Source organism: Pseudonaja textilis, chromosome 1 (assembly GCF_049901715.1).
Source record: "Pseudonaja textilis isolate UNSWEBS1 chromosome 1, rPseTex1.2, whole genome shotgun sequence".
Taxonomy (NCBI): Eukaryota; Metazoa; Chordata; class Lepidosauria; order Squamata; family Elapidae; genus Pseudonaja; species Pseudonaja textilis.
This window is the reverse complement of record NC_141990.1, coordinates 52,874,980-52,893,531: the sequence shown is the minus strand read 5'-3', so window position 1 is coordinate 52,893,531 and position 18,552 is coordinate 52,874,980. Positions and strand designations below refer to the sequence as shown.

Sequence of the window (18,552 nt, the reverse complement as noted above, 5' to 3'; positions counted from 1 at the left end):
CACTGTTCAGACATTCTTAAGGCAACAAACAAAGCAGTTTGTTCCCAGCCCATGTGGTGGCAACTCAAATATGGCTGCCATTTTTTGGATAGGACAAAATGGCCACTTCTGGAACTGCACCATACAGCTACACAAAGAAGTAATCCATTCCATTTCTCTGGAAGGCCTCCAGAGCTCTTCAAAGGGTAAGTGAGGAGGAGGGTGTTTGCCCTGATGGGGTGGGAATTATTCTAGAGGCCTGAGTGGACTCTGTGGAAGTAGAAAAGACCTGTGGGGCCTCATGGGGTGGAAAGCAGAGCACAGGCATCTCAGGAGGTGGGAGAGACCTGGGGGAGGGGATCAAAGCAAGCAGGCTTGACCCTGTGCTATGCCTCCAAGGATCTGAGGCACCCTTTTCTCCACTTAACGACAAAAGTGTTTAATGACTTATTAGGGAGAGCAGGCATGTGGAGGTTGTTAGCTGAGATGCTTCACCTAACTACTATTATGACATGTGACTGTAACAGGCAGGCTCCATTACAGTCATATCTCAAGGACTACCTGTATACAAATTAATACTTACATTTTTAAAATCAGATTTTATTCATAGCTTTATCCTGTCCATTTTTCTTCCATTTTACAGAGACTGATACTCATAGCTTCATCACTAGGTGAACAGTGATTTGAATTGGGGTCATTCACTATGCATTTTTTAATGCTTCTCTAGCTTTCATTGGTCTTTTGTAATTTATATTTGATGTTGACTTCTTCACTTATTTACTACATAAGTAGTTATATTGAGGTTATTTTTGGAATACATTCAATACATGTATTTATTCAATAAATAAATGACATTGGTATATATATCAAAGAATCTCATTTTTACTTACACATATCTAACATTTCCAGGTTTCAGCTTCTCAGCTATTAGCATCAAGTAATAAGTGTTCGGTCCTGATCCTAGCTGACAGTGAAAATGAAAAGAGTAAATGGGTAGGAGTCTTACATGAATTACATAGGATTTTAAAGAAGAACAAGCTCAAAGATCGCTCCGTCTACGCTCCCAAAGAAGCATATGATAGTACCTTACCCCTTATTAAAACTAGCCAAGCAGCAGCAATTATAGGTATGTATTTTTAAAAACATTTTACAGATTTCTTGTTTTAACTATGAAGTTTTAATTCATGCTTGAATTTTGAAGCAGCGTACTCACACTTGCCTGGAAGGGATTTGGCTCTGAATTTAAGAAAAAATAGGAGAATATTATAAACACAAAAATAAAGTTGATCTAGAATAACTACCAAAAACGATAAGTACTGTTTAGTATTCCCAGTTAGGAAAATGAGTGCACTCAAGGAAACATAGTGAGAGTGGTGATAAATAACACACAACCAGCACACAGATACACTGAATAGCAAAATGTAAGTTTTACCTCCAGTAAACGGATAAACAAAATCCAACAAACAGTTCAAATTATACACGGTTAAAGCAGTTAGTATTCAAAACAATCAGTCCAGGGATAATCCAAAAATGAAGTTCTTTTCTTTACCAGTATTATAAACAAAGTTCAGTAAACGGAGTTTGCGAACAGTTTGCAAGACTCACAGCAATCCGAGCAGAACGACGATCAGGCAGAAGGCAAAAGGAAAATGCAAGAAGAGATCAAACCAGATTTCTGGCTCCATCTTATGGCCATCGTAGGAACCTCAGCCAATCACAATTACAGCACTCTCTTAAAGATACAACAGTATTAAATAACTATCCTGGTTTATATATTGCCATTGCCTGGTTTATATATTGTCATTCCTAACGAGTACCAAACAGATTTTTCCCGTATGGAATAATGTAGTGAGTCACAAAGCAGCCAACACCAACAAGTTCTAATTTGTGCATTGAATACCAAACAAACAATGGAATAAAATTTTCATGTCAAAATGAGCTGAGTACCAAATTTGACAAGTTTCAAAGCAGTTGAGTACCAGGGTACCACTGTATTAAAATGGATTGCCTGTAAAATACAGTCTCTCATTTTAAAACATGATTTCCCATCTTCATATATAAACCATGTTTTCTGTGCATTCACACGCACAGCCCTCCCTTCTCAAAAAAGAAGAAGAATGGAAATGCACTGAGGAAAATATACAGTATTGGGAAGGGAAGCATAAGGGAAAATATAACTGTACAGATAAGAAAAACATGGAAGAAGTATTTAACTAGTGAGGGAAGAAAAGAGAGATCTCTTTAGGACTTTCAAAAATATTTAAATTCATCAAGCAGCATTCCCTCCAAAATATCTGATAATCTGCTGAGACCTTCTTGCTCAGCAAATGTAAAATTATCCTCCACATGTTTATAGATATTTGAAGAAAAAAAATCTTGTGTTCTTGTCAGTTAGATATGATAATATAACCTCACAAGCCTTTCTATTAAATATTTTGTAAAAAGGAAATAAAATAGAGATAGTCCTCGACTTAGATGCTATCACTGCAGCATCCTCATGGTTCTTTTAACAAGTAGAGTTAATCAGGAAGCCAGGTTCACTTAACAACTGGGTTAATTAATGTAACAACTGCAATGATTTACTTAATAACTGGCAAAAAAATCGTAAAATGGGGCAAAACTCACTTCACAAAGGTCTCACCTAGTAACATAAATTTTGGACTCAATTATGGTTGTAAGCTGAGGACTATCTGTATAAGACTAACAAAACAAATCTGTGCTTATCTCTCAGAATTAAATTAGGCTTACTTCCAGGTAAATGGGCAACCTGATGTATTAGATTTCGATTCTTGTTGGTTCTAAGCAAAGTATCTATATTATTATAAACAAGTGTTGGAGTTTAAAATATTGGGGTGATATCTGGTTAACAGTCCATATAGACTTTGATTGCTTATTGTACCCTATGACTATCATTAAGTGTTGTACCTTATGATTCTTTTACCTTATGATTCATTTAAGTGTTGTACCTTATGATTCTTGACTCTTGACAAATGTATATTTTCTTTTATGTATACTGAGAGCATTTGCACCAAAACAAATTCCTTGTGTGTCCAATCACACTTAGTCAATAAAGAATTCTATTCTATTCTATTCTAAATAGTCAAGATAACATATCATCTAATGGAAAACTGGTAGTTTATATATAGAGTGGAATAAAAATAAAGATCATAAGAGGTATTGGGAATTACAAAACAGTTTAATATGATAAAAAATGGAAAGCAAAATGGAAAATAATTTATGAATCAAATGAATTCTAAAATGTTTTGAAATTGTATTTTTCTTCGATCTGTAAATGTGTACACTAGTTAAAATTGTGTATTTTCTATTAGTCATTTTTACCTTTCAACTACTTTGAATTTATATTGTTTAGAGAGATTTCTTTTTTCATTTTCATTGAAAGCAAAATGAAACAATAAGGGTATCATTACACTTTATAATATTAAATTGGTTTGAACTATTCTGGCATCTGATACTTGTTTTTCCTTGTGCAATGTATGTTTCATTTTTTTTTAATTATTAACTGTTTCAGATCATGAACGAATAGCTTTGGGCAATGAAGAAGGGTTATTTGTTGTTCATGTTACCAAGGATGGTAAGAATATTAGATTTATATTGGAAAAGTGAAAATTCAAATAAGATATACTTTTTATTTCGTTCCGTGTAGCCTAAGCTATTTGATTAATACTAGGGAGGCTCAGATTCAAGTCCCCATTTTTGCAGAAATTGACAAAAAAACATTGCAAATCGCAGTCACATGACCATGGGATGCTGCAAATGGCTATAAAGATGAGCCAGTTGCTGATCATTCCAAATGTAATTCCATTGCAACTTCAAAAACCAGGCATAAATACCTCTGAAGATACCTGCCATAACTTCCAGTGATCATTAAGGAAATGGTCATAAGTTGAGGACTACCTGTACTTAAAAACTCTCCAGTCTGTGGTATTTCAGAAGATTGGAACTCTAGTTTTGCCTTTATTTGTTTATTAATTCAGTATATGTGGCCACCCACATTTATTATTTCAAGTTTACAAATATTTTTGCTGTTGTGTTTTTTTTTAATGAGGAATGGAATGCTTAATATGAATATTTCATTTCTAATTGTGTTTAATTATTTCATCAAAAATAATTAAACACAATTAGAAATGAAAAATTCAAAATGCATAGATAAAACTAAGTGTAACTTATCCAATTCTATATTAGCAGGCACAAACTTTCTAAATATAGTTTTGCTTGGCAGTGGATAGATGACATAATATTAATAGGTACTATAGAACATAGAAACATTGCATCCAGGGCCGTCTTAACATTTGAACAATACATGAGGCTTGAAAAATACAATAATACTCATTAAGCCAAACAGTTGCTGTATTTATATGATACAAGGTGCATTGAAGGGTTAACATACAAATATTAGTATGGGGCCCCTATGCTCTTGGGGCCCACGGGCAAATGCCCATGGCCCATTTGTTAAGACAGTCCTGACAGCATCCACAAGGAAGGGAAGGGCGGCAGTGCAAAGAATATAGAACTGACTTTGGGAAACGGAAACAGAGGTACAAACTTCCTTTTTGAGGACACTTGAATAGACTCCTATTCCAATTTTTTTCTGATAGAAAAAAAAGTCAAAGGTAGACTTTTGAAAATGCAAATTCTTGATTCTTAGAAGAAATTATTAGTAGAAAAAAGCAGTTTAGAAAAGCAAGTTTATACTTTTTATTCCAGATAAACCAAAAAAGATTTAATAAGCAAGATGAATACTATCGCCTTGAGCACACTCTTTATATTTCAAGATAATTTCTTGCAACCTTTTATTTTTGCAGAGATAATCCGTGTTGGTGACAATAAGAAAGTTCATCAGATTGAGCTCATCCCAAATGAGCAACTTATTGCAGTGATTTCGGGACGAAACCGTCATGTACGACTATTTCCTGTGACAGCTCTGGATGGTCGAGAGATTGATTTTTATAAATTGGCAGAAACTAAAGGTTGCCAAACCATCGTTTCTGGACAAGTGCGCCATGGAGCCCTTACTTGCCTGTGTGTAGCAATGAAAAGACAGGTCCTGTGTTACGAATTAAATCATAGCAAAACACGCCATAAAAAAATCAAAGAGATCCAAGTGGCTGGGAATGTCCAGTGGATGGCTATCTTTAGTGAACGGCTTTGTGTTGGCTACCAGTCAGGATTCTTAAAGTACCCTTTGTATGGAGAAGGAAATCCACATAGTTTGCTTCATCCAGATGATCACACACTGTCGTTCATTACACAGCAGCCAACTGATGCCATCTGTGCTGTTGAAATCTCAAATAAAGAATACCTGCTGTGTTTTAGCAGTGTAGGGATTTATGTGGACTGTCAGGGTCGAAGATCTAGACAACAAGAACTAATGTGGCCTGCAGCTCCTTCTTCTTCCTGTAAGTTTCTGCCATTCTGTTAATTAAGTAAAGGGTTTGTTTTTCCTTATGGCTTGAAGGATGTCCACATAATTTGAATGACATTGTATATTTAATCAGTTAATAACAAGTTATAGGAGATGTGATATTGAAACATAAATAATTTTTAACTGTGTGCTGTTGGCATAATATTGTGATGTTATATGTCAATCCCTTCTTTCCTTCTTTCCCATGTACTTTTTCTCTTCATTTAGTTTTTAGCACTAATATTATTTGGCAAACTATTATGATTTTCCTTCCAAAGGAGAATCATAGATTTTGAAATAAGTCTCTTGTTTGGAGGCACCATGGTTTGCCATGCATCATAGGAACTATTATATATTGTTCCTAGAATTAACACAAGGAAGGTCCTGTTGATATCACTAAGTATAATTACCACAGTTGAAAGTCTCAGTATGGTTAGTGATAAAAGAGCATACTTAATAAATAGGCACTAGCGGCAGGGGTATTCTGCTAATAGGAAGATGATGCTAGAAGTTGCAGTATTAACTAATACTGCATTTCTTCAATTCTTCAAAAAATATTCATAACCTCAGAAAAACACCCCTTTGCATATATATGTTTGTATGTGTGCACATGTATGCACATACAAACACTCCATTACTATTATGTCAGTCCACATCAGAAGAATTTGATTTATTTTGTTAACTGCTCATTTCTGAATAACGATTAGTTGTAGACAATTTCAATGTCTTGGTACTGAGAGGATATTAGATTAGCAAATATATGATTAATATGTAATACTGTTTTATTTCTCAGCTTGGTTAATGCTTTATTTTTTCCAAAAGCTTCATTTTAACCTTTAATGTGGCTAATCATATAATCTGAACATAGTAAGTTGGTAGTAGGGTTCTCATTGCTTATTTTCAATAAATATTAAACAAGTAAACACCAATAAAAAACTAGGCTTATTTTCAACCATAGAAAATGTACTTCTAAATTAACTACAAGAAATATATACTGAAAAGTGACTTCCTTACCTTCCAGTTTTCAACCCAATCCAACATAAGGCATTATCCAGATATATTTCTTCATGTTTCTTCCTAGGTTACAATGCACCATACCTCTCAGTTTATAGTGAAAATGCGGTTGATATATTTGATGTGAACTCAATGGAGTGGATTCAAACCATCCCCCTCAAGAAGGTAACTAGTAAATTATACAGTAAATTAAACAGTTTGGATAGATTGTTCATAATATAAATGAAAACACATATTGAGTTCCATCTGGATTAAAATATTATTCTGATAACTAGGAAGGGAGACACACACCCACCTTCAGGTCTGCGATGGAAACTACTTAGGTATGAAGCAACTACTTACGGAAGCTGCTGACAGAGTTCTGTTTTTGTTGCAATAAAAAGAATTAGATCTTTCAAGCACTTTGAATTTTTAAAGAAAAGACACTTTAAACAATACAATACATACATTCCTATTAAATGTTTTCAGCATTTCATCAGGAGTTTGGTACATTTTTTACATAATATTTTTTATTAAAAGAATATTTTTTCTGAGCTGCAGCTCACTTCATCAGTGAGTAGTTAAACTGATGTAGGACTTCAGTTGGAGAGAGGTGGAGATGAGAAAAGGAAGAGAAAACAAGTTGGTTGTGCAGAAGGAGGTTAGAGTCAGATTGCAAATATCTTATCAGTTAACAATTGTGATGTTTAAAGCCCCAATGTTTTTAAGCCCACCCACCAGAGTCTTGCTGATTTTTTTGCCTCCATGATATTCATGTACGATGTATTCAAATTTATACTGGTTCATATTTTCTTCACATCTTTTTACTTTTTTTTTTACATTTTACATTTTTAGGTACGTCCTTTGAACACAGACGGGTCGCTAAATGTCCTAGGACTAGAAACTGTTAGATTAATCTATTTCAAAAATAAGATGGCAGGTAAGTAAAATAAAAAGACTGCTATCTACATTAATTACTGTTCATTGAGACATTAATAGAATGCTGATGCATTGAATGCAATCCAAGCAGCCTTTCCTCAGAAGCATTTCAACATTAAATTTGTAAGTGCTGCAATTCCCACAATTTTAAATATAATTGAGGAGAAATAATTGTGCTATCTCATCATGATAGGCTAAAAATATTTCAATTTTTCAATAGAAAAATAGAATAAAAATATTTTCAAAATATTTCTGTATTTTCAAATAGACTCCATTTAGATGTCTCATATTTCTAGCACTTCAGCATAATTGAATGTTAAGTCTATTTCAGGGAGTCCTTGATTTATGACTGTAATAGACTGTAATTATGACAGTCAAAAATCGAGGCACTCAAGTGACTGAACCTGATTTTATTAAGTTTTTGCAGTGGTTGTAAGCAAATGCCACAATTGTTAAACAAATCAATGTATTCCTATCAATGTTTTGCCAAAAACCAATAAAAAACAAATTGTAGTCACATGACCATGGAACACTGCAACTGGTCATAAAGGTGAGCCAGTTGCCATGAGCCCCAAATCCAATCATGTGACTGCAAGGGATTGTGCACCTGTCTGAACTCTGGAACCAGGTAATAAGTAGCTTTTGGCAAGTCCATCATTATTTCAAATTATCACGAGCAATTGGCCATAAGTTAAGGATTTTATACTGATTTTGTTACCACTGAGATTTTTTAACAAGTTACTTGCAGTTCATCAAATATAAGATATATCAATACTTCCTAAAATTATAGATTCAGATCTTTGAAATAAATAAAACTTCTATGAATGCAATGGTTGGGAAGTTTATAGCATTGTTGAGTTCCTCTCCATTGACAGAAGGAATTCTTCTTTATAGTTGTATTTATTGATAAAGTACTTTCAGATTAAAAATTAAGTACAGAGAATTAAATCATTGAGTCAGCATTGTGAATTCATTGTTGTTTTTTCTTGCCACTTCCCAGTAAATGTGATAGGCAATGTTTCAATCAGCACCACAGACATTTCAGCAGGTAAATCTAGTAGTTAAAGGCTCTGGAAGGAATATTACTTGAGTAAACTTTTGTGTCTCACAATCTCCTAGAAAAACATTCCTATTTGTTTTATTTTATAATCTCTAAAAATAAACATTTCTAAATGACCCATTTATTTTGTATAACATGCCAAATATTTTTTGTATATCGCATCTACTTTAAGCATAAAGTTTTTCTTAGAAGAAATTGTGAATGCAAGATTAACTCTACATTAGGTGCAAACAAGAAGTAGAACGAAGCACAGAAGTGGGAAGTTTTACCTTACATATTGTTCTAATGATAATTCCCATTACCACCATCACCCAGTCTTTGTCTCAGAACAAGATAATTTTGCCTCTGAACTTACAGATGTACAAGTTGTACAGTAACTATTTGGGGCGCAAAAATGATCAGTTGAGAAAAAGTCATTTCTTTCAAAGTCAGGATTCCCTGTTTTTTTTAATTTTTCAAGCCTCTAAATGAATATTTGCAGATAGCATATAATTAGTATAAGCTTAGAACCGTAACATTACACTAGGTATTTATATTTTTTCCATTGTTTTAGCATTGGCTGTTGTACCTAATTTAGAAAAGTTTTCTATACCCTCTGCAATTGGGAAAAATTGATCCTGCTTGGATTTTTATGTTTCTTCTTAGAGGGGGATGAGTTGGTGGTTCCTGAGACATCAGATAACAGTCGAAAGCAAATGGTCCGAAATATTAATAATAAACGGCGCTACTCATTCCGAGTGCCTGAGGAAGAGAGAATGCAGCAGAGAAGGTCGGTATTCAACCTGTACTTGTCTTCTGTCCATGCTTGTAGGCCGTGAAGACTGTTGTGTCCCGTCATTGTATTTTTTTTTCTTTGTTCAGAAAAGAAGAGATTTCTGGTCAATGCGTTCAAACATTTGTCTTTTCTGTTATATAGTATGCTTTGTTTATTATTATGTATAACCCAATACTTAAATTTATTTTAATTTAAATATCAATGCAAAAGAACTATTGTAAATTGGAATGCATGTCTCCAACTACTGTACATAAGTACATTTGTGTGTGCATGTGTGTATATACTGTATATATGACTGATAATAAAGTTTTACAAAAGAAATTTATATTGCTAATTATGCATATATTGTCCAGTTTTGATATTTTCCTTTTTGCACAAATCCTATCTGATTATCTGATACACTGATTTTTCCAGTGCTCTGATGATAACAATTGTTTTTCAAATTTTGATAATGGTTTTCAGGCAGTAAAAGGATCACCTTGCAAGATAGCATTCAGACTATATGAAAATATTCAGGAAGGATTCTGATTTTTAAGAAAATACTTTCAAGACACATGGAGTTAATGTTTCAGCATTTCTCATGTATAGGCTGTGCTGATAAAAGTTTGTATACAATTATGGGAAAACAGGGAAATAATAGAACTTGCTTGTTCTCAAGTCAGCCTTTTTTTCACTACTGTTGAGGCTTTTTTAGAGTTATTTATGACATAATCCATGATTAGAACCAGTTTTATGCTGTCAGGTTTTCTAAAATGCTGGAAACTCTCAAGAATTTTCCTTAGTATCCTACAACACATTGGCAAATTCCTGTAAAGCTTTTTAAATTATTGTAAAAGTAAAATGCAAAGAGTAGTGCTATATTCTTCTAATCCTTTTCTTTTCTTCTATCCTTCATCTCTGCCTCCATCCTTGCAGCATCCGATCATCACTGAGCCCACTTCTACACCTTTTCTTGAATGTTGTCTCAACTCCCTCTCGTAGTGCACTCTGAGACCCAGTAACCATTTGGACTTTTTATGAACATGGCCTGTTAAGCTTTTAAGCCAAACCTCTGTTCTTCCTGACCTTTTCCCTCCCATCAAGCTAACAGCTGAGATAGAATCAGTATCAGAATTTAAAGTATTTTTCTTTTAAAATTTAGCCAAATATTTGGCTATTTGGAATAATTTACATGACTAGTATTTGTGTTTATAAATAGCCACTTCAGCATACAATATCTGAATATTTTCTTTTGCAGAGAAATGCTGAGAGATCCAGAAATGAGAAATAAATTAATTTCTCACCCAACTAACTTTAACCATATAGCACACATGGGCCCAGGAGATGGTATACAGATCCTCAAAGACCTGCCCATGGTAAGTACAGCCTGGTGTATAACAAAAGTGAAATGAATTTGTCTGAAATATAAAAAAAAATGTATTGATTTTCTGTCCTATTCACAATCTCACTACTCTCAGCAATTTACATACATGCAAATTTTAAAACATCTGTAGTTTGAGTAAAACAACACAAATAAACAAAATCATAACATTAATGATCAACATAGCAATAAAATGAAAAAAACAGAAAAATAAAAAAAATACAAGGTGGCACAAAAGGAAAGCATCTTCCTTTCATATTTGAAGGAAGAAAATGCCATTTTGTATTTCACCCTCAGATCAGAAATCTCCAGTCTCTCATTTCTTTTTTTCCATTGCTTCCTTACTGCTGTCACTGATGACCATTTACATATCACAGCTTTCTCCAATCCTCTCTTAACCCTACCATTCTGTTTTCCCCAATTTCCCATCATCACTCTTCAGTAACCTGGCTAGGGAGAGTTGTAATTTAGCACATCCAAATCAATGGGATGGATAACCCCTGGCATTTCATACGCCATTCTATCCCTGTGCTTATTCATTAGTGAACAAGAGTCAAGGACTTCTTTAAATTCAAACCTGGTCAACTTGCTGTTTCTGTTTTGTATGACTTTACCTCTTAACTGTTTCTGACTTGCCTATCTTTGTGTTGCAGAACCTTCGGCCTCAGGAAAGTCGGGCAATGTTTAGTGGTTCTGTCAGTATCCCTTCAATCACAAAAACCCGGCCTGAGCCTGGACGCTCCATGAGTGCTAGTAGTGGTTTGGCAGCAAGTAAGTTTTCTTGGCGTCAGTCTCTTTCTCGATTTTCCTTGAGAAGGGTATACTTTTACCTCTGCATTTGTCTGCTTCCTGAAGAATGTATTATGAAAGGGTTAGAGGTTTTGGTGGTCAAGGATGTACGACCCTAAAAGCAAAGGGAATTTAGTCAAGAATTTAGGGATAAAAGATGAGAGGTTCTCCATGGAGAGAATACAAATATGAAAGCAATGCAGATTTAATAATTTTCAAAGACAATAACACTGGATTTATATATATATAAGAGCTGCAGTGGTTAGAGCCCAGTATTGCAGGCTACGTCTGCTGACTGCCTGCAGTGTGGAAGTTCAAATCCCACCAGGCTCAAGGTTGATTCAGCCTTCCATCCTTCTGAGGTCAATAAAATGGAAAAACAAAACTGGCAACCATCAGTAGACCAAATAACAGTAAAGGGTGACAATGAATACTGTGGGTTAGTTCTAATGCTTTTACATGGTATGTAGTTAAATTCTTGGGTGCATTTCTAGGAACATCTTCACAAAATGGTAGTGCTTTGCGGAGAGAATTCTCAGGAGGTAGCTATGGAGCAAAGCGTCAGCCAATGGCATCCCCTTCAGATGGCTCTTTGTCTTCTGGTGGCTTGGACCAAGGCAGTGATGCACCAGTGAGGGACTACGAGAGAGAGGTGGGTATAAGCTCCAGTTTATGCTTAAAGTAATTAAAAATAGAGACACATGACTACTGTCGTCAATAATTGAAACCAAGTATTACTCTGTAAAATATGACAAAAATCCAAAGTAGCATGAATTAATTATACTGACAATTTTGTTAGCAATAGCAATACCAATATCATACCAAGCCTGATTTATGAAAATTATATACAACATAATCTGTAAGTCATCTGATCACAGAAGGCAAGCCTTAAATTTTTGAATTGTTTGGTCCGGGGATCAAATTGTAAACTTCTCAAATGGGCTGAATTCCCTGTGGAAACAACCACCAGCTAAAAAATGTTCTGTTGAACAAGCAAAAAATATTCCAAAAAACAATTTGGGGAAATTCTTGGTCATACAAGGGTTTTTTTTGTTGTTGTTATTGTGAAGGAATTGTTTAGGAGTATGTAACACAGTGCAGTACGAACAAAGCCACTTCAGGAAATTATGCAAATAAACATTTATATAAATGTGAGTATAGCATTTATAGGCATAGATGCAGATACAGGAAAATAAAAATTAGATCAACAAAGGTCCCTAAATGTATTAATTACCACTGAAGTTTATAACAACGCTAGAAAAAAATGTCTGCCAAAAATATTTGGTAGATTGTGAATATAAACATGTTCTACTGTATTAGCGACACTGTTACGAGGACTCAAAATGTCAAGAACCCTAAAAAAGACCTTCTAGAAAGTTGCCTGTATAAATGTGCTGTTTGTTTTCATCCCTCCAAAAGTTCAGGCCAATGTGCTTGGGGAACAAAATTAGGAACATTCTCTTGATAAGGTAGAACGGGTATTCTTCACTGCCTATTTTTGATAGGGTTGCTGACCAGGCAAAGAAAGGAGGGGTATCACACTTGGCATTCCATTCCTTCCTAGTCTCTTGCTTCTGTAGGCTTCCAAGCCTCCCTGTTTCCATTTGTTGCCACACTACTGTTCACTAATATGTTCTCTTCACGTGTTTTGGGCTGCAGGACTCTGACTCTCCAAGGCATTCTACAGCTTCCAACAGTTCCAACTTGAGCAGCCCTCCCAGTCCCATTTCTCCTCACAAGACCAAGAGCCTCTCCCTGGAGAGCTCGGACCACGTGAGTTGGGACTCATGAACTGCTTCGGCATTCAGATTTGACATCTCAGCAGCTTTTGGTCCCCATGATTCTCCATTTGCTCTCATTCTCATCTCCTCTCAGCTTCCCTACAAGAATCAAACTGTGGGTGGGAGGGGGAGGAAGAGAATGTATGTGCCATAATTGGCACCAGTAGCGCAATTCTCTTCCCCTCCTAATAGTAGCCAGCAAACGAAAGAAAACCTGGTGGAGGGCAGCAAGGAGTTGTTGTTATATGAGAAATATTGGTAATTTCTATTATTATCAATTTTATTTCATAGGATTATGAAATTCCATTGTATGGCATATTATGCAACACATCACACTGCAAACAAAACATGGTAGTGTAGGCTGATATACACAATATGTAACAGGAAACCAGACAGATTTGCTTTGGTACACGTAGACCCATATTATATTTTTTCAGAAATAAGTACAGCAACATCCTCCATGTTTGATAATAGGGTGAAATTTGCCCTGCTAAGGAAGATACACATGCTTTCAGACACTCTGAATGTCAGTCTGATTGCTACCAGTAAATCTTATTGATTTTGGGAAGGGTGGGGTGGAAATGATGCATATTTTACTATAATAGAGTTTAAGTAAATACACAAAATTAAGAGTTAGTACATATGTATATAATAAAAGGAAAAGCAGCATTGTAATGCAGCAGAAGATGGATTCCTATTTAAGAGATCCTTTAATTTAAAATTTGTGGTGTTTCTTTTTTCATACTAAATAATCTATGGATTGAGGGTGTGATCTGAATTTAGAACATGGCACTGGATAAAAAACATACAGCCTAGATGAAGACTCCATCCTCACAATTTTTCTCTGTGACATTTCCTCATCAGTAGAAAAAAACGAAAGCCATAAGCATCATTTTAAATTATCTCTGCCTGATTTCCACTTTATTTTACAAGCAAATCCTATTGTTTACTAGTACACAGATGAAGTAAACTGAAGGGTATCCAAACAATTATAGAATCTCCTCAGCTGAAGTAAATGCAAATAGAAATGAATGAGCTTTTGGAAAATTAGGGCTAGGCTTTCAAATCCATTTTGCCTTTTAATCACCACAAGCTCTTAAGTAACTTTCTTAGTTAACTAAGAAACTAACCAACATTCACTGAATACAAGGATCATTCAGTCCAAAATAGAAGTTCTTGAAACTTAACATGCCGCTTGTAAAGTTGTTCTTTGCTAAATTATTCAAGACTTCTGAAGATTTTAATTGTGGTCATCTGCTTACCCATCCTGGTCTAGAATTCCTATTGTCTTTGATGTAGAATTCTGGTGGTTGAATCTAATAGAGAAAGCTTAATCAGAGCACAGCATTTCTGTCTGAATAGTTGAGATCCATCATCACCTAGAAATACAGTGGTAAAGACAACATGCAGATGGAGGGGAAAGGCAAACCCCTTTTTTCTTCCGTGTTATTGAATAAAATGAGTACAGTTTGCATTTTCACACGAGATGAATGTGAATTTTCTTTTTAGAATTGTTGCTTCTTTAGGCTAGACTTAAGCTCAAGTGGATAAAGTATTCAGGTGGTAATTAAAAAGATAGTTTCTACAAGTTTTGTAATGTATCATGAATATTGTCAAACAATTACAGTTAACATCAGTGGAAAACCAACAAATCTGTAAGAATTTCCTAAGTCACCTCTGAAAAATCATCAGCTACAATCACACAAAATTCTGATTAAGTACTAGAAGATAGAGATCATTGTCTCTAATCATCTAGGTGTATTGAGTCTGTTATTTCTGTATTTGCATTTATCTCTTATGCTGGGGAATAATTGGGAGTAGGAGGCAAACTTACACTTTGGTATTAAGAATGGTATCCTAAACCTGTCTGTTGAATTATTAAGAATCTCAGAATTATGCTTTGTCATGAGTTAGAAACAAAAGATTTGAATTTCAGCACTACCAATTAAAAATACTAAAGGAATTTCCTGCAAGTCTTTTCCAAGGAATTGAGTCACAGCAACAAGAACAGCTTATAAAATCTATTAGCTCTCGTCTCCCTTGACAGTCATTATTCCAAGATCCTGTTCAGTCTTTCTTACAATGATGCTCTTGCCATTGTCATTGCTCCATTCCATGGCGAAAAGGTTAGCATTCCCTCCACCCCATATTCGCTGGTGTTTTTTAAAGGCTTCTGGTTCTAGCTTTAAATTGCACCTGGCTTGCAGAATTATTGATTTCAGAAATGATATTGGAAGCCCTCAACAAGTCCTATGGCAATCAAGCTATGGTTCACATGAAGATAGTTCACATAGTTTGTCACACCTGCAAACAAGAGCTAATGGGACGAAATGTGCAAATTAGAAATAGTTTTACATCAAACTATTTAATAAATGAAAACAGTGTGAGGATTTGTGAACTTGCAATACTAATACTGATAAATCCTTGGGTACTTTTTCCAGCTGTACCCAACACAAACACTCTTAAATCTCTGAAGAGTTAGCTGGTAAATTTGAGGTTTGCAGCGGTGCATTTCTCAGTTTTCATTCCTACATTTTTTCCGTTTCTCCAGGCACTTTCATGTGCTCTGACTGAATCCTGACTAATTTGATTAGGATCTCTTTTGTATGCAGCTTGGAGCTATGCTGGCCGTAAATTTGCTTTCAACTTATTCAGGCACTTCATTCATTGCCCTGTTATATTTAAGAGGTTCAATAAATTGGATTATAACTGAACCTCAGATGGTTCACCACTTGAGACTCTGTGTATTTAAAATAGAAACAATCTATACACAACATTCATGTTTCTTTTCAGAATATATTCCTACTGTACAATTTTATTCTGAATCAATCTTTCATGAATGACTTTGTCTAAAATTTGATTGACGGGTTATGTTGTATTCCTATTTATCTTTTTTCTGGTCTTTTCTTAGAACAGCAGGGTTGGGGGTGATTCACTATAACATTTATGTTAAACTCAGGTATTCGGAAACAGCAGACTAATGTTTTAATATGTACATATAAATGCAATAATGTACTTTTGGGTATGTGATTTCCCCAGACACATCTTAAGTCACAAGCAAAGCTTTTGTTCCAAAGTCAAAAACTTGGAAGATAAATTGAGTGAAGGATGATGGTGGGTGTTAAAAATACTTGGGATTTTTCAGCTACCAGATTTCAGGGATAACATATACCTGTGCAACAGCAGCAGCAGAGATTCTCCTCCTTTTTCCTTGTCTGATTATACCACAGAGATACCTCTTTGTAACTGGGGTCCTTTATCTAGGTGCACAGTTTGGAAACCCCAGGACATGCATGTGCCTTCAGAGGAAGGTTACTGAAAGGCTCCGGGCAAAATCTAGCTCAGAGCAACAGGACTAGTCAAGGCACTGCCCTGTCACTTTCAAGTGTCTTCATTTGGATTTTCCTGGGAAACTAGATTTGCAATTCTTCATCTATAGGGGCCTTCAGGAATCAGTTCAAATGGAGATACTAAATTTTGGGGGACTACATTGCATGTTAAAGCGATTCCACACACACACACAAAATCATTGCTTTCCTTTCTCATTCTGCATAAAAAACATAGTCACACTGATGAGGAAGCAACTCACAACCAAAAACTGCCCTTGGTATTTAACAGAATTGTACCTGCCTTTTTATGTACGATTTCATATCATTTATTTTTTAAAAAAATATATTTTTAGGGATTTTTTTTCATTGTAATATTGTTGTACAGTTTTGCATGGCCTAGATGTAATCACTTTTTTTTGTTTTTGGTTTAGAGTATAAAAGCTGACAAGTGTGTGCGTGGGAGGGGGAAGTTCCTGCTTTGGCTCTTCTCACTCGTCTTTTTGATTCATGTCCTCATGTCCTCAGTGTCGTAGAGGCCATTGTAAGAGATTCTCTGCTCCAGAACAATGATGTAGATTCTATTGCACAGAAATATTTAAGGTGGATCAGTCAAAGGTGTAATAAGTGGCAGACCACCAATATTTTACATTGATAACACTTAATATTAACCTACTTTGATGTATTGCAATAAAACAGGGAAATACTAGAAATTCAGATCGTTTGTCGTCTTTTCCCTTCCCCTCCCAGGTCAATTTTACGGTAAGAGTGGGCCCATAAATTCAGCTATTGAATTTCTAATTTCTTACTGTGCTGGGCCAGGAAACTTTAGGGAGTGGTTGCTCTCTTCCAAAGCATCTACTTAATTTAAACCATAGACTAATCATACTTCGCCATTCTGTCCTTGTTTGCTCCAATGCTGCTGAGGATAAAAACATTTAAAGTCATATTTTTCTCCAGCATTTGGTTTTAAGCAATGAATCCAGGTGCATATTGAGCATACTGTGAATAGAGCTTAACAAATGGCTATTTGAAGGACAAACGGAACTTAAAATATTCATTTGCTCTTGTTTACTGATACACTTGAACAATCAAATAGAAACAGGACTTTATTGTGTAACCCTATAGATGCAGCTTCTTAGTTAGGAAAAACAGCGCAGAACTGTTGAGGGCATTTTTTTTGTTAAAACTTTGGCATCTCCACCCCAGCTCACTCCCATCATAAGTTTCCCATCATATATTTGCCCATAGTAGTTGCCCAGTATGCTAGTTACAGTAGTTTATTTTATAAGAAACAATTAGGATGTCTGATACAGTTGCTAAATATCAGTTGCAATGCACATGATTCCTGCACACAAACATTCCTGCCATTTCTAAAAACCCGTAACAGAAAAGCCCATGTCTTTTTCTATGACAGTTACATTAACTATCCTGATGGTTCTTACACCAAACGCTGCTGGACCACTTTTATTTCTCGAGACAAAATCAAGCATGCTTTGTCAAAAATAATTTGAATTCACGTAACTTACATAGTATTGCTATTGTCCTTGACTGTGAAGATTTAATGAAGCGGAACTTCAGTCATGAGACGTTCAGAGAATTTAATGATATCACTATACAGTGTATATTTCTGATTCGCTTTGACATAGACCTGTGTTTTACTGAATCTCTCCCCTTGTCTGGAAAATCATTTCATAAATGATACACGAAGCACTGTCAGGTCAGGTGAAAGCAACCAGAACAACTCGTGAATACTCCCAAACAGAAGCTTTATTGCTAGTCACCCATGTTACAAGAATCTCACCAGACTGACTGCATTTCCTTGGGAACAGTTAGGTAAAGGCTTCAAGGATTCGGGGGGAACTTATTTTTTGTGACAAACAGGAAGTAAGTGGTTTTCTTCATTAAGGTTTTTCAAATATATCAAATAGTTTATTCCTTGTAAATGAGATTGAATATTTCTTTGATTAAAGGCATTTGAATAATCACATCTGGAAGAGTGGTACTTTATATAATAATGTTAAATTCCTCAAAAAGCAGATTCCTACTGTCAGTTAATATTTTTTGGTTTAACAAGCCCCTTGTCAGCTTTTTATACTCTTAGTAATGCTCATATTCCATCTTTTCA

At 35.2% G+C, this 18,552-nt stretch overlaps 1 protein-coding gene across 10 annotated transcripts in view; it reads left to right on the top strand.

The window, feature by feature from the left end:
- CDC42BPA (CDC42 binding protein kinase alpha) overlaps nucleotides 1–17,137 on the top strand; it is a 158,299-nt gene extending 141,162 nt beyond the window's left edge. For all 10 annotated transcript variants that reach the window (XM_026695643.2, XM_087934521.1, XM_087934485.1 and 7 more), the window contains 10 exons: nucleotides 889–1,105; nucleotides 3,509–3,571; nucleotides 4,803–5,396; nucleotides 6,483–6,580; nucleotides 7,250–7,334; nucleotides 9,039–9,162; nucleotides 10,406–10,523; nucleotides 11,182–11,299; nucleotides 11,812–11,969; nucleotides 12,977–17,137. In XM_026695643.2, the coding sequence (XP_026551428.1) occupies nucleotides 889–1,105; nucleotides 3,509–3,571; nucleotides 4,803–5,396; nucleotides 6,483–6,580; nucleotides 7,250–7,334; nucleotides 9,039–9,162; nucleotides 10,406–10,523; nucleotides 11,182–11,299; nucleotides 11,812–11,969; nucleotides 12,977–13,108 (1,707 nt within the window). In that variant the 3' untranslated portion in view covers nucleotides 13,109–17,137. The remainder of the gene's footprint in view (nucleotides 1–888; nucleotides 1,106–3,508; nucleotides 3,572–4,802; nucleotides 5,397–6,482; nucleotides 6,581–7,249; nucleotides 7,335–9,038; nucleotides 9,163–10,405; nucleotides 10,524–11,181; nucleotides 11,300–11,811; nucleotides 11,970–12,976) is intronic.
- Nucleotides 17,138–18,552: the final 1,415 nt, after the last annotated feature.